Genomic DNA, 15,469 nt, shown 5'->3' on the forward strand with positions numbered 1-15,469 from the left:
GTCAACATTTCCCCCCGCATTCCTCTTCATCGACATGCAGTTCTGTGGCTGTGGAGTACTGTCGATGGAGGCTGGTGTCCGTGGAACAAAAATAGAGAAATTCCATGGAAGGTGGAAGTAAGCAGGGCATGTTACACGTATTATACCAAGTTTCAGTCGTCTTACTAATAGACGGGTACTGTGGGATATGGTCTATTATTGTGTAACCTCTTGCCTCTTTCTCGCAAGAGATGACATTACACTGAACTAAAGGCCACAGAGATCTTGTGATTATCAGTAAGTGACATTGGAAGTGGCTTCGCCGGACCTTGATACTAGTAAGGGCAGAGGAGATTAAACTTATCTGGGAGGATTGTTGGACGGTTTGTCGTGGATGCCTGACGACAGGAGTGGAGGGATTTTCGATGTCGACATTCTCCACGGTATCATTTTATCCAAAAAAGCGGAGGGAGGCCATCCGTTTGTAGTCGTAGTGGCATCAAACTTGCTTAGAACTACCGGGGCTCTGGACCCAACGTCTCGATGTATTCGAGCCAAAGGATCTTCGGATGGCCGTCCCTGTTTGGGTCGTCTTCACACGCGACTTGCATGGATTTGTCCCCGAGGCTTCCCAACGTCTTGTCGAAGAAGAAGGTGGGTGTATGAGAAAGCCTAAAACTAAAACACAGGGGGGGAAAGACGAGGAGAAGAATGGTTACTCGACGAAGGAGAAACATAAAGGCGGAATATGCCCTCACTCCCCCCTATGCTTTCTCCTGGTTTCCCCCTGATCAAAGGCTTTATGAAATCTCAGTTTCAAACGTTGAGAAAAGTATAAATTATACTTGTCTCTCAGAAAAAGGAAAGGAAAAAAACAGTAGGTAATCAACTTATTTGCCCGCGCCGTCGGGGCCGGGGTAACACATGTCTGACAGGCATTATCAAAGCAGGAACCACCAGGGCATCAGAAAGTCGTCGAAAAAATAACACGACGTCGACGGCGGAACGAATGACAAATTACCTTCCCGTTTGAAACGGCTGATATTACCATCCAAAGTCGCAATCTCTATCCCCCAAGATTCTGCCTCAGCCTTGGAACCGTGCTTTTTCTTGTCTTCTTGTTTGCATGGGTGGGCGATCTTTTTCGATATCTTTTTGCAAGGCTAAGAACAAGAACAAGGCTTGCATGGTCTGATTTTTTTTGCGAATTATCCACACCTCGGAGGGTAAAAATAGAAAATCTAGAATTTCGGGAAGATCCTTATTCACCTGCATGCTTGGTGTAGATAAGACGTTTGGACGGTAAGCGGGCTGATGCCTCTTCTTGGGTTCCCTGTTGCTGATAAGATTGTCTTGTTGTTTGTCAGAAAGGACATATAGAAGACGTCCCCTGGACTGTTCCATCGAAAACTCTTTTGCATCTGCACTCACCCACTTATTCACAGCAAGATTCCAATCTTTGCTTGCCTCATCACTAGTCATCCATCATCTTCATCTTTTCTCTTCTTCCTTCTCTCTTCTTCCTTCTCTCTTCTCATCACATCCTTGCCGTTAATCACTGTCGGTTTCAAGTGATTTATAGAAGCAAAGACATTGTCTTCGATCTTGCGGCAATACCCTGAACTGTCTTCGACTCTATCCTTTAGCCGAATCGATTTTGCTTCACATCAACAAAACCGTCGAAAAAAATGTCCAGCCACGCCGCAGCTCTCATGCGGAGCGAGGACATCAACCATGAGCGGATGTACACATTTGTCGGTGCTGTGGGAGGCCTCGCCTTGATACCCATCGTCTTTCATCTTGGACGACGACTTGCGCAGAAGACCAATATTGGGAAGAAAGGAGTATCGGCACTTGCTGCATTGTCTCGGTAAGAAGAAATTTCATCAAACCTTTGGGGTGGTATCAACTCACTTCGTAGTAAAAAGAGGCTAAGACAAGAGGATAGGAAACCGCGACATGTTCTTCTTCACACAGCACCCGGCTTGCCTTCTCGAGGACACGCCATCCTAGTTTCGCTTTATGTTGTCATCAACATTGCCCTCGCCTTTACAAACATTAACAATCCCGTCATTGGCCTCACCGGTACCATGGGTGGGCGAGCCGCATGGTAAGATAGAAATGCCTCCTCGAAGCCCTTTAGAGGACTTGCCGTCTTGTGTTCTTCGTTCAACAAGCTGACGATGTATATCAACAAAAAATAGGATGGCCCTTGCGAATTTAACCTTGCTCATCTTTCTCGCCTTGAAAAACACCCCCCTGGCATTCCTCACAGCCTGGTCTTACGAACGTCTCAACATCTTGCATCAAATCGCCGGCTACATGTGCATTAGCTTTGTCATCATCCACGCCTCTTGCTACACCAAATACTTCACGGCCATGGGAAGAGCCTCCATCCTTCGGGAAGAGAGCGTGATTTATGGCGAGATTGCCGGCTTGTCCTTTGTCATTGTTGGATTCGCAGGTGCCGTCATTCGTCGGTGGTGGTACGAACTCTTCTACTATGTCCACATGAGCTGCTGGATCATCGCCATTGTCATGGTAGGCCTTCATCAGCCAATGTTCGGCAAGAGGATCGTCTTTGTTGTCATTGCTGTCGCTAGCGTCTGGGTGCTTGACCGACTTGTTCGCGTAACTCGCCTGTTGGTATACAGCGTCAACAACACTGCTACCCTTACGCCTCTGCCAAACGGCGCCACTCGAGTGACGCTCAAAAAGGCTCCCTTGGGCGCCGTTTCTGGACAACACTGCTTCCTTTGGATCCCGTCCGTCCGACTCAGCGAGACCCACCCCTTCACAATTGCAAACATGGAGCCCATGGAGTTTGTTGTCAACTCCCATGATGGTTTCACTCAGGATCTGTATCGATACGCCGTCAAGAACCCTGGTGTGACCGTCAAGGCCTCAGTTGAAGGAGCCTATGGTACCCTGCCTGATGCCTCCGAGTACGAGAGAGTTGTCTTGGTTGCAGGTGGAAGTGGCTCGACCTTTACTTTTGGAATGGCGCTCAACATGCTCAAGAACATGTCCCCTGAGCAACAAGACAAGAAGATTGTCTTCATCTTGATGGTCAAACATAGGAGTGAGTCAACATATCTTTGCCCTAAAAGATAAAATCACAATGAGCTAACAAAGACATGAACAGGCCACCTTAATTGGTTTGCTACTCACCTCGAAACCCTTGCCAAAGATCCCCGCGTGCAGCTCGAAGTCTACGTTACCCGATCGTCGGCAGAAAAGACAGACGGAGAAATTCGCATAGGATCAGTACCCACCACAGCATCCTCCGAAACCGATGCCGAAAAGGCGACCCCTGCCGTAACAGCTCAGCCCTTGACATCTGCCGGTTCAGCATCTTCGGGAGAGTCGACTGCAGAAGAAGCAGAATCAGTACCGTCAAACGCCTATGACAATTCCGTCAAGAGTGGCAAGCCAGATATCCCTGCTTTGATCCGAGCTGAGATTGAGCAGACTCCAGTAGAGCAGCGTGTCCTGGTTCTGGGATGCGGACCTGAGGGCCTCATGACACAAGTCCGTAACACCACCGCGGCGTGCATACGATCTGACGGTCCTGGAGTAGAACTCCACTGTGAACAATTTGGTTGGTAAATGTTTTCGATATAATGCTCTTCTTTTTTCTTTTCTGTTTTATTGCATTGTTTGCTTTTTAAGGTTATGGGTTTCCAGATGTCTCTCGATCTGAGTTGTTTTAAAAAAAGTGCATTTTTGGTTTCGACATGTCTGCAAGCATTTTTCTTATTATAAAAATGGGTTTCGAAACTGGCTCATTTTTCTTTTTCCTTTTTCTTGTATTGGAGGGCGAGTTGCATTTTCACACTCACCTTTCTTCTTTTCCTCAAAGACATATATATTGTACCCCGATCCTATATCCACCTGTATATAATTTCTTCTTTTTTTCTTCTTCTTGATGAACGAACAAGGCCTGTATGTATGACGATAAACATTAGCATTCTCTAACCCTTTTTTTTGCTGTTCGCCGCGTGATGGTGTAGATGGTTCAAGAGTAACCTTTTTTTCCCTGTGTTTCGCATCTTTGCTTCTTGAGACTCAAGGATCGGGTTATAGTTGAACCGCTTTGTTGAGATTGAAGTATGATTTGGAACATGAGTAGCTAATATCGTCGAGCGTATAGAATAGAACTCGTCAGTTGTAAAGTTAAGACAATAGTGTGATAGAAAACGCAGTGAAACACATAGAAAAAGCAAAAACTTTCAATAAGAGCAAAACCAGTGAGGGGAACAAGGTCATTCATATGCAAAAAAACCAGTCTCTATGCCGAGGGAGGAGAGAGAGACTAGAGGGGAAAATTAGCCTTCAATATCCGTTCCTTCCATCCGCCACGCATTATGTAAAAATCGGGGGGGGTATAAATTTTGTCTCGCTCGCTTAAAAAGAAAAGCATACTAATTAGTAGTAAAGCATACTAGTTAGTAGTTACATGAAGATTATAAATGCTTACTTTACACTCACACATCTCAACTAACTGCCCACTACACTACGGGGGGAGGGTACAACCTGCCTCAAAGAACCTGCCCCTCTTGGAAACCGCTTCCGACTGCGGGGGAAAAAAAACCTCAGGCTTCTAGTTCTTATAATGTGTGGGGTAGAGGTGAAGCAAACCAAGATGTGAAGAGCTGTTTAATGCCCCCTTTGTCTTGAGTCACCAGATTGCTTCGCAAAAGCGGTACGTTAGTACAAAGTACAGTACATACATATACATTACTCGGATGCTTTCCTATTTGAACAACGTTCTTCGGTTCGCTTACGCGGGACGGACCGTTTTATTAATGTGGGGCGTATCTTCTCGGGAAGTTTTCCCATCCCCACGTTTTTGTTCTTTTTTTGTCTCATTATATCGCATCGCACAAGAAATCCTTCGAGCGAACTTTCCACTTGCCGAAAACAGAAATATATAAGCTGTACTCAGCAAACAAAGAACATTCAAATAATCACCTGTTCAAAAAAAAAAAAAAAAAAAAAAAATGCCACCAAACCTCTCCTTCCACCCACCCCTCCTCAACACCGCCTCCCCCTGGGCCACCACCGAGTCCCACCTCCACGACCTCCTCCTCTGCCCCTCCACCGGCGCCGTCACTACCCGGACGAGCCTCATCGACGGGTTCCCGCACGCCGCCGATTCGCACCGCTACGCCTTCTTCGACCCGGCAACGGGAAAGGCTACTCCGGGAACCTTTTCCGGGCCGCCAGAGGACTCCGAGTCCGATGTCAAAGACAACGCAGCAAATGTGCCACCGGTTGCTACGCTCAACACACTCGGCTATAGCCCTCTACCCCTATCGCAATACCTTTCCATCATCTCCTCCTTGGCATCTACCGTGACAACTTCTTCTTCCCCTCCCAAAACAATCATCATCAGCGTCACCGGCTCCCCCGCCGAAATATCAACCTGCCACAATCTCATCCAAACATTCTCCACCTCACCATCCTGCCTCTTCCCCCCTAGCCATGGAAATCAACCTCTCCTGTCCAAACATCCCGAACCTCCCCCCACCAGCATACTCCCCCACCTCATTAACCTCCTACTTCGACGCCCTCCCTTCCGATACATCCATACCCATCGGTATTAAGATCCCGCCTTACACTCACGCCGGCCAATTCGACTCCCTCATTTCCTCTCTTCTTAGCACCACCTCCACCTCCAACACCATCTCAGCCTCCAAACTTAGCTTCCTCACCGCGACAAACACTCTCGGATCGTGCATTCTGCTCGATTCTCTTGAGACTTCTGGCGATTATCAAAAGATTCTTCCGGGAGAAGGCATTGGCGGTATGGCCGGGCCTCCTCTTCACCCTCTTGCTCTGGGTAACGTGGCAACCCTTCGACGCAGATTCGACCAAGATCCTCGGCTAGCTCACTTGGAAATCATTGGGGTTGGGGGAGTGCATAATGGTGAAGGGTATAAGAGAATGCGCCATGTAGGGGCTCGGGCAGTAGGGATCGCAACGGCGCTGGGAAGGCGAGGAGTCCAAGTCTTTGCATCAATTGAGGACGAAATCAAGTCCGTCTGGTGATTAGGATATGATGCAACTCTCATATACCCCAGTCAATTTGCTTTGGAAGGAGAGGCGAGATATCACGCCATCATAAGTAGTTTTCATTTGAAATGGATGAATATGTGTGCAATAATTACACTATCTACACTGTCCTCATCTGATGAGCACGCCGAGCTAAAGTATAAAACCGGTCCCTTTTTTTTATAAATGCTACTAGTCTGTATTCCCACAGACGATATCCAAAACCAGCCTCCGTTTGAAATGGGTATAATGTAAAACCAAGCCAGCCATCGCCAAACACCAGACAAAACCAACCAGTACTGAAAAACTTTAGGACCTCAGCAAACATATTCGCGATATATGCGTCCCAAGAATAATATCCAAGAAAAGACAAAAGGGAAAGGAGAAACCGAGAACATCACTTCTAGTCATCCAAACTGCCCTCGCTATGTTCTACTTCGAGAGTTGGTGAAGATTTGCGCCGAGAGCCATGCAACTTTGCGCCCAGACCTTTAGATACCATGCCAATGAATCCGCGCTGGGGCTTTTCTACCTTTTCCACAGCTCCGGGTTCTCTATAAAAATCAGTTGTTATAGTAACAGAGTCTGTACCGCGAGGTTCTGCGTTGACGTCAGCAAGCACCTCATCTGTGGGGCGCTCGCCTCTATTCATCGGTGCGCGGCGGGGTGGACGTGGATCAACCATCAGTCGGGCATCCTTTACGTAGGTCAGGAAAACTGGCAGGGCCATCATGACCACTTGCATCGCCACGAGGAGTATAAATGCCTGCTGCACCGAACCGCCGCGTAGGATGATACCATACATGATGAATGGGAAAAACAGAGGACCAGATCCTCCCATCGTGATGAAAGCGGCCGCTCGCTTCGTTCTTCTTCCCTGGCCACGCATGCCGATGGCGAAAATAAGAGGCCATATTGGGCCCTCAGCAAAGAAAAACAAGCAAGCAGGGATAAACAATAAATTGGTATTAGAAGGTCGTAAAACAACACAAAGGAGAGCGGATATGAAGCAGATGATGATGCTGAAGCTGAGAATGGTTCGTGGCTGAGGAAGCCGAGGATTCTTGACAGATAAGTAAATGAGATATGTGGTGGCAAATCGTGAAATGGCAAATGCCGTGTGCCCAACCGTCAAATAGTCCGAAAGAGAGAGATTGAGCCCGGGAGGTTGGTCTGGATCAGCAGCATTGATTCCAATAGCCTTGCCGCCGGCGGCAATCATGCCGGACCTGGGCTGGCCGGGCAAGATGGAGATGATGAGACTGTTGAAGAAAGTGCTGTTGCTCTCTTGGGCCCCAACGTATAAATACTGGGCTAGAACGGCCAAGATGAGACTGACGGTTCGCAGCTGCAGGCCACCGATACTCTTCTTACACGGGTCCACAGGCAGCTGCTTGGTTGACTCCTCAAGTTCGCTGTCACTAACCTCGGGTAACGGCATGTAATAGAAAAACAGTCCGAGCACAACGCAAAGCAGGGTAATGCCAAGGTACGTCCACTGAACATTAAGGAGCGTAGTGCTGTTGCTCTGGCTGCTCGATTGGACGCCATTGAGAGAAGTGAAGAAGACCTTTTGGGCTAGGAGGCCACTGAGTACGCTGCCCACGGCCTGCACCGCTTGTGCCAGCATTAGGCGAGCTTCTCCATACTGCGGGGGCCCGCAGAGCACCATGAAGGAATTGGCGGCAACTTCGAGGACTGAAAGCCCAAAACCAACGACAAAGCTACTGATCATGAACCCGCCAAAGGAATTGGTTACAGCTGACGGCCAAAAGATGATGGTGCCCGTGCCGTAAATGCACAAGCCGGTGATGAACGTCGCCTTGTAACCCCCAATACTTTCGTCGTTATTTTCTCGATGACGCTTGAATCGACTATGTTCGTCTCGCCGCAGAATCCATTCGCCAACAAGAAGAGGACCAAAGAAGTAGCCTCCGCCAAAATACGCGCTCGTTAGGCCAATCGTCTGAGCTGTACTCATATCGTTTACTGTGGCAATTGCATTATTAAGCGTGTTAAGCAAACCATACGAAATCCCCCACAAAAAGAAGAGGATAGCCACTATTGTGCAGTATTTCCATGATTCTCGTTTATTAGCTCGGAGCATGCTCTTAGGCTTGGTCATGTTGACGAAGCCAAAATAGATGCCGTTTTCATAAGAGTGGTCTGTCGAGACCGTGTTAGTAGTGCGGGAGCGGTTGGCAGAAGCATTGGCCGTTCCTCCAAAGGAGGCCATATCGGGGGTGGTCAAGAATTCCATGGCACTCATGGGTGCATCCGGACCAGGGCAATCGTAGTATCGACCTCCAAGGGCGCCCCTAGCAACTGGCTCTGGTTTGGCAACTCCTGGTGAGGTATTGTTATTGTTATTGCTGTTGTTGTTGCCTGGCGTCGGGTTTTCAGAGGCTTGTCGGCTCTTTTCGCTGCTTGTATGGGGGTTATTATGCCTGGTCCCGTGGCCGCTAGGTTTGTAAAGCATGGAAGGCAGAAGCCGAAGGACCAGGGGCTTCAGAGTCGGGATGCAAGCGCAGGTGGTGCCGACATTGACCTCGACAGCACTCCACATCAGCGCCAGCGAGGCGTTGTAGGCAAAGTCGGCTTGGCCGCCAAATCTCGAGCTGGGATCGGTGATGGATCCGGTAGGAGCGTCGGCAATGGCCTGCTGAAGGTAGTAGATTCGGACGACATCCACAACAGCAACGAAGATACCAAGAGTAAAAGTAATGACAAGAATAGTCTTTTGCCGCGAGGGTAGCCGCATGCCGGTGAGGACAGGAATAGGAAGTGCGAGAATGGCAAGATCCGTAACGATGTTGACGGGAGAGGAGCAGATGAATTCGGTAAGCAGAGGAATACACTTTGTTGGACCGTTGTAATTTGCGTTCCAAGCAGCTTGTACCGGTGTACACTGAAAGATATTCATAAACGTAAGGACAACGCCAGCAATATTTACAATGACGAGGATGAGCCAGGAGGCAAATCGGAGAACCATTTGGGTGTTTTGAGTCAGGCGCAGATAGAATATGAGAATACTCGTTTTCGTAGCCATCAACGCCGGATTCTAGTATAATCAGCAAGCCCATTCTCTCAAGCAGACGACACGAAGCAGACGACAAACAGGGGGGGAGGACACGTACATAAAGGATAGAGAAGACATATTCACAGCGACGGAGTGTAGGGATCTGCTCTGGAGGGATATCGATGTCGTGTTTGCCGAGTCCTTTGGAAACGCCAAAGCAGATGGTAAAAGACAAAAAGAAAGAAATGAGCCACGACAGGAGAATGATCCTATCATCCCAGGTAAACCGTTTGACAATAAAGTACCGAGATATCATGCGAGCGAAGACGAAAATCGAGGCAAGAACCAGTGTAGCTGCTGTGACGGCCAAGACGGCAGGTCCACGATTCGCCATCGAACCACCAGGTTCTGAGTCTGAATCCGGGTCCATGGCGACAATGTCGAGGGCATTGGGTAGTATTCGGATGAGTGAGATGTAGTCGAAAGCCCAGATCGCAGTCCGAATCAGGCAAAGCAAAGAGAAGGTTGGCAGAGGAGGAGCCCTCTTGGATGTGGGCAAAAGGCCAACGATAGTCAAACATCCGACAAAGCCAAGAAAGGAGAGGAAGTCGCAAGAAGCTAGCTATCCGGCTCTGATGCGGAGTTTGCCATTGCCTCGCGCCGCCGGGGGGCTTGAATCTAGATCTCGGGTGTCGTCTGGCTTGGAGATGCTGCAGGACGGCCGCAAGAGGAGCTTACAGTATGGAGCAGCGGCGAGCAAGATGAGGGATCTTGCAAGGCCAAGAGTCTCCAAGCCTGAGCGGTGCCGCGGCAGCAGGCCGGGAGTTGCACGAGGATATACGCGAGGCCAGTCGGCAAGGGCCGTGCTCGTGGTGTCCGACCAGGCCAGCCCGAGGTGGCGGCTGACTCCCTGGCCCGGTAGAAAGGAGACTGTGATTATCCCAGGTGGTGAGATTGGGTCTTTTGGGGAGGAGGGCACCCTGGACGAGTGTTTTGGCTGCTGATGCAGGCACTATTGGCAGAAACGTTGCTTCTGCAGCCTCAAGGGCATCGCCGTCAGTAGTCAGTCCACCGCCCAATCTGCGCAGTTTTGGAAGACGAAGATGCGAGGAGGAGAAGTTCTATATGTCTCAGCAGAAGAGAGGTTTAGAGGTGAGGTAGAATTCGAGGGCAAGGCTAAACTTCAATGGCTCCTGCAAGTTGAGTCGTGCTTTGCACATCTGATTCGCACTTGCAGCCAAAGCCAAAAAAAAAAAATTGCTCCAGATGCGGTCGACGATTCCCCAGCTCTGAAGGTGGCGGGCTTGCGCTTGCCCTCGAACCTGCGCCTGCGACCTGCCGAGAGCTACCAGCGCTACCAGCAGGGTACCTGGGTCCAGGGCTTGTACAGTACATGGACCGGCTAGCGGCTGGCCAGTACAAGCCCGGCACCGCAGATGCGCCCGCGCCGGGCTGCGCTTGGAGGTACATGGAAGTATTGCAGCCCAGCCGTTTTGGCGAGGTGGATGGTCCATGTACTCCAGTGGCATCGTCACTCTGGCGGCGCGGGTTCCGGTAGGCAACTGACACGGCGGTTATTATTTGATTTAGTGTTGCTTAGATTTGTCTGTTCCGGGCTGTGTGCGCTGACATGGTGTTGGCAAAGCAGCATGGCCATTGTGTTTCACTTCAATTTTGTTCCCCAAGACTGACCAAAATGTGCGAGGGCTTCCCCAATTGGTGCATCCACATCCAGTTTGGACACCGAGCTGATGACGCTACAAGTACGCACACCTGCCCTTACTGCTCCCACAACTTTACATTCCCTGCAGGGTCTAATAGAGCAACAGAGGGAAGAGATTTCAACAGTGCAGAGCGTGTTAGTGGACTCCATGACCTGTGCAATTCCTAGCAGCTGCTCCGCCAGTTCAACCACTTCTGTCACCCAATCCTGCATCGATATATGGCAAAAGAGCGGCGGCAGCAAAGAGGGGTCCTGGTGGCGGTATGCGAGATGCCCCTGCGAGGCGCATCCAGACGCCGGCCTTCATTTCCAGCGGCATCCGGGCCCTTCTGAGGCCATCGCAGCTTGGCGAGCATCTGTCGTCTCTCCCGTGTGCCTACTCTACAAGGAGCAAGTGGATTAGCAGCGGGCAATTGGACAAGCCAGCAAGGAGATTGAGCAGCGCTACTGTGTCCTGTGCAAGTATAAGCCCATCCGCGCATACGGCCTGGAGGCACATGACGATGATGAAACGGTGGGCGTACAAGCAAATTGTGTCGACGGGGGGTTCATGGCAAGCAGCCGCGCAGCAGCAGAGCCCCGTCAATGCGGGCTGCGAACACATCACACAATGGCGAGCATTGCATTGCTGGTTTCTACATGTACCCATTGCCAGAGCATCCCACTTACACCAACAGAGTGGCGGTAGAGGAGCCCGTGCCGCATCGTGCCAATGTAAGGCGCCGCCTTGCATGCATAGTTGACTCGCCCTGATGCCCCAAAAGGACAATGAGAGAAAAGAAACCTACGCGCGGATAGCGGGCAAATGGCAAGACGGCTACGAAAGGCCCAATGGCGCTGAAATGTCAGACTGAAACTGACAGCTGAGTGTGGTGATACTGAGGCTGTTGCTGGCGGCACTGTACCTGTACCTGACTTCTGTGTCTGAGACAACTGTACATGTACACCACAAGTCGCGGAGTACCCGCACGTCAGAACCAAAGCAGCGGTGATGACGGAATCGACAGCCCGGACATGATGCACCCTCTTCGCTCCAGGAGCTGAAGGAGGGCTCAGAAAAGGGCTGTCAGAGGTGCTGCTGCATTGCCAGGGCCAGGGCACCGAAGCAGCACCGGCTGGCTCGCTCCTATTAGGCACAGATTTGCAATGGTAGCATCCACGTACTCCGTACATGCTGCATCTCGGCTGGCGTAGCGAGCAAATGCACGGGGCTCGTCCCGCTCTTAGACACGCAGGTGGAGTTGGGCGCCGAAATGGCGGGTGGCTCGTGTATCTGCTACCTGGCGAGTACCTGCACTGCTCCCACCTTGCAGTCGGGGACTTTCTTCCAACCGCACAGGCTGAAGATGAGGAACGAGGAATAGGAAGACGAGGAGACGAGAGGATGTGAGGATGAAGATGATCTCACCGGTTGGAGGACAGTGTGAGTGCAGCCAACAGCCCGTCATGTCTGCCAATCGCAGAGGCCTAGAGACATTGTATACGAGCATAATGGTCTTGGCTACAGGGCCTGGGTGCATTGCAATCATTCGTTGCTCGTTTCAACCGGTAGCAGTAGGCAGCCAAGCAGTAGGTAGTGCGTGGATTGATCGGCTCATGTGTCTCATGAAGAGATGACAGCCGGATTACACGTAAAAAAGGTCCTGTCAATCAGGGCAACACAGTATTCGATGATTTGAATGTGCTGCATCTACACCGCACCTATTGCTTGTAAATCTCCTAGCACCCTGTGAGCCATCAGTCTACTTGTACTTGTATAAGTGCACGAGGAGCAATACAGGTACTAGTACTAGTTACGTGTAAAGAAAAACAGCTCATACATGCACGAAACTGACGTCCTAGCCCAGCGGTGAGAGAGTTGTTTCTGCGCATAAAAGCGCTGCATGTCCACTCTTTGCCGGTACATGTACATACACGAGACTGCGTGCTTTTTCGATGGCTGATCCAGGGATCTACACGCAAAGTGTTACCGCCATCGACTCTAAACATGGATGCCTAGCATGCCGTGTAGGAAGCCTTGCCCGACGGAAGATTTGAAGCATGGCCCTGCCCTGCCCTGCCAAACGTTCCACTGGAGAGCCAGCTGCGGGAGGGCTGCATTTTGGCGATATTGCTTGTATCCTATAAAGTTTAGGGGTCTCCTACCTTGCTGGGTATATCGATCAATGATAAATCAGTCCATATACAAGTCCTTGTACGTGTATTTAATTAGGGCATGGTGGTTCCTGGTAGTCCCTGGTAGCTCGTAAGAAATTGAAAACTAAATCACCGCCTAGCCAAAAGGTCTTTGCGTCCATCCTATAAACGCGAGCCTATGTCGTGGTGGCGCAACGCCGGACCGACGGCAACTCGTTTTGGGAGCATCTCCTTTCTCCTTGCTTGGGGTGGCCTCGGGTGCATAGATTGATTGCCTTGTACGAACAATGCGTATGCACGATGATATGCAAATGGCGTGTGTGCGTGTGAAGGCGGCAAGAAAAGAGACAAGTGAGTGTAGCGAAGAGAGAAGAGCGCTGCTTGTACAGAAAAGGTACGAGTACATGTGCCTCGTTGCCCCATCTGCGAACAATCGGTAAGCGCAGACGAGACGTGGTTACCGCCTGCCTCTGCAGATGCTGCAGCCCAAAAAACGGTCAAGGCGCTGCCGCTTCTTTCTGCCTCCACCCACTTCTCTTCTCACTTTTTTTCGTTTTTGTTTCCATACAGTGTGATGGTGCAATGCAGCAACCGTACCCTCATTCTTCAGCGCAGCAGCGAACCAAATCAGACCAAATGGCTAGCCTCCTCCACAAAGCCCGCGGCTGAAGCTGCCGAGCCCCGCTGCTGTAGGCCAAGTGCTGGAAAGTGGCCGATGGCGTTGGGACCCCAGATGGAGGAGACGCTCGGGATGCGTAATTAATTCGAATTATGACGGGCTAAAGACAACGTCGGACAACTTCTTGACGGCCGGGAGCATTTCGCAGACAAATTACGGGAAACGGAGGATTCTGGCGCTGGCCCATTCTCATACTAGCAGTTCCGCAGACCCCTTCCCAATCCCGCCGTCTTGGGACCAATCGTGGCCCTTGTTCGCTTACCAAAAGCGCAGCGCCGTGCAGCCGCCGGTCGGGCGAGATCCAGGCGTCGATGTCAGGGTTGCCAGGGCATCAAGATGGTATGCAGTGCTGCTATTCGTGGCGCCAGCCTCGACCAGATGGCATACTGTAGCACTATGCTTGGCCGAGTAATGGGATGACGGCCCGTGCAGATTGGGCGTGTTTGAGACCCTTGTAGCCGACAGCCAGATACTCCTTTGCCAAGAGACCTCTGCTCCCAGAGGACTCATCCTACTTATGCACATGTATATGTTGCAAGTCGGCCAGCTGCTCTCATGTTTCAACTCGGTGGCCTGTCCGGTCCGCCGCTTTGGGTCTGACAAACATCGGATCTTGGCTGCCGATATTACCCCCAGAAGCAGTATATTCGGCTGGCAAAAGGCGCGGCAGAGGAGAGCCCAAGGAGAGGCCCTAAAGCGAGACGATATAGATCGTTGCACATGGTGACACACAGATCCATCATCACAATAGCTGCTGGGGTGTTTCTACCTGAGACTTGGTAATGCTCTCTCGTATGCACTGCGACTCACAGCTGTTGCTACTATACAAGCACTCATATTACCGCTGCTGCCGCTGCTACTACTGTTACGGTTACAACGGCTACAGCCTGGTTCAACATTCAGCAGTCGCAGCAAATCATCGTGGGCTTCAGCTGGACCCTGACCACCACCAGAGCGCCACCAGCGCGCAGAACGGCGGGCAGACGATGAGAGCAACCATAAGGAATATGGCTGCCTGGACATGGGGGCACACACCTCTGGTTGCGCCGACCTATGGAGAGTGCTTTGTAACCAATGGCCATGGCCTCCCTTTTTCTCGCATTGCCCATCATTCATTTCCATCAGTATACCTCCCCGGGGGATATGAAGACGTTGGCCCTTCTTGATCTGGGACGGGATCAGAGCTTGGATCACTTGGAGGACCTGGAGATGTCATTGCGGCCAATTCCAGGTTTCCGGGTAAATCTCCGTCCGGAATCGTTGTCAACGGGGCCGCAAAGGTATCCCAGCGTCAGGCGGTTCGCCCATCTTTATGCGCTACTACGTACGAGGCGCGCGCCGATGTCTTTAGGGTGCTGAACCATGCTCTCGTAACAGCCCCCTTTCGAATGTGGCTCTCGCAGGTACCGGTACATGAGCGCCATACTTGTTCGTGCAATCGGGAATAAAGCCGGTCCAGTAAGAGCTGCGATGGCTAATAGGACAAAGGCCAACCGGTTGCGAATAGGAGCCAGCCATTGTTTGCCAAGAATGTTCACGCACAAACTTGCATTTGGCATTGCCCGCCGCTGCTGTATGCGGTCAGGCCTCAATCCACAGTCCATGATGCGGCTCACATCACTCTGAGACATGCATTTTAGGGGGATATGAGCACTCCTGGTGCGTGCTAGTTGTACGTCTTCGAGTATGATATTGATGTCCACTACATTCACAAAGCTGGACCAAAAAGGCAAATACTTGACTCGGAGTTGAGCTCCACTATTCTTTTTCGCAATTCTATTTCCCCGCAAACTACAGAGCGCCTAACCATTAGCTTGCTCCATATCTTCAGCAGCACATCGTCACCGGAATCCTCGTGTTGCTGTTGATTGAGCTG

General features: G+C 50.8%; 4 protein-coding genes across 4 annotated transcripts; 3 read left to right on the forward strand and 1 right to left on the reverse strand.

The window, feature by feature from the left end:
- Window positions 1-1,667: 1,667 nt before the first annotated feature.
- On the forward strand, window positions 1,668-3,588 carry TrAtP1_003639 (uncharacterized protein; the record flags this gene model as incomplete). The annotated part of the gene is made up of 4 exons (XM_014088057.2): window positions 1,668-1,849; window positions 1,928-2,089; window positions 2,184-3,061; window positions 3,125-3,588. 4 exons carry the CDS (start codon window positions 1,668-1,670, stop codon window positions 3,586-3,588), a joined length of 1,686 nt encoding a protein of 561 aa, XP_013943532.1.
- A 1,276-nt stretch (window positions 3,589-4,864) lies between these two features.
- TrAtP1_003640 (uncharacterized protein) lies at window positions 4,865-6,099 on the forward strand. The gene has a single exon (XM_014088058.2). The coding sequence runs from the start codon at window positions 4,983-4,985 to the stop codon at window positions 5,586-5,588; it is 606 nt and encodes a 201-aa protein (XP_013943533.2). The 5' UTR covers window positions 4,865-4,982; the 3' UTR covers window positions 5,589-6,099.
- Window positions 6,100-6,122: 23 nt separating this feature from the next.
- On the reverse strand, window positions 6,123-10,300 carry TrAtP1_003641 (uncharacterized protein). Its single transcript, XM_014088201.2, has 2 exons — window positions 9,174-10,300; window positions 6,123-9,097 (listed from the first exon to the last, which is right to left on the reverse strand). The coding sequence occupies exons 1-2, from the start codon at window positions 9,483-9,485 to the stop codon at window positions 6,440-6,442; spliced, it is 2,970 nt and encodes a 989-aa protein (XP_013943676.1). The 5' UTR covers window positions 9,486-10,300; the 3' UTR covers window positions 6,123-6,439.
- On the forward strand, window positions 9,763-10,059 carry TrAtP1_003642 (uncharacterized protein; the record flags this gene model as incomplete). Its single annotated transcript, XM_066111969.1, has 1 exon — window positions 9,763-10,059. One exon carries the CDS (start codon window positions 9,763-9,765, stop codon window positions 10,057-10,059), a length of 297 nt encoding a protein of 98 aa, XP_065968050.1.
- Window positions 10,301-15,469: the final 5,169 nt, after the last annotated feature.

This window comes from Trichoderma atroviride, chromosome 2 (assembly GCF_020647795.1).
Source record: "Trichoderma atroviride chromosome 2, complete sequence".
Classification (NCBI taxonomy): domain Eukaryota; kingdom Fungi; phylum Ascomycota; class Sordariomycetes; order Hypocreales; family Hypocreaceae; genus Trichoderma; species Trichoderma atroviride.

Coding starts and splice junctions, on each gene's coding strand:
- TrAtP1_003641 (XM_014088201.2), bottom strand. CDS start 9,485: ATGGACCCGGATTCAGACTCAGAACCTGGTGGTTCGATGGCGAATCGT. Junction 9,098..9,173: donor ATGTCTTCTCTATCCTTTAT/GTACGTGTCCTC, acceptor TGATTATACTAG/AATCCGGCGTTGATGGCTAC.
- TrAtP1_003640 (XM_014088058.2), top strand. CDS start 4,983: ATGCCACCAAACCTCTCCTTCCACCCACCCCTCCTCAACACCGCCTCC.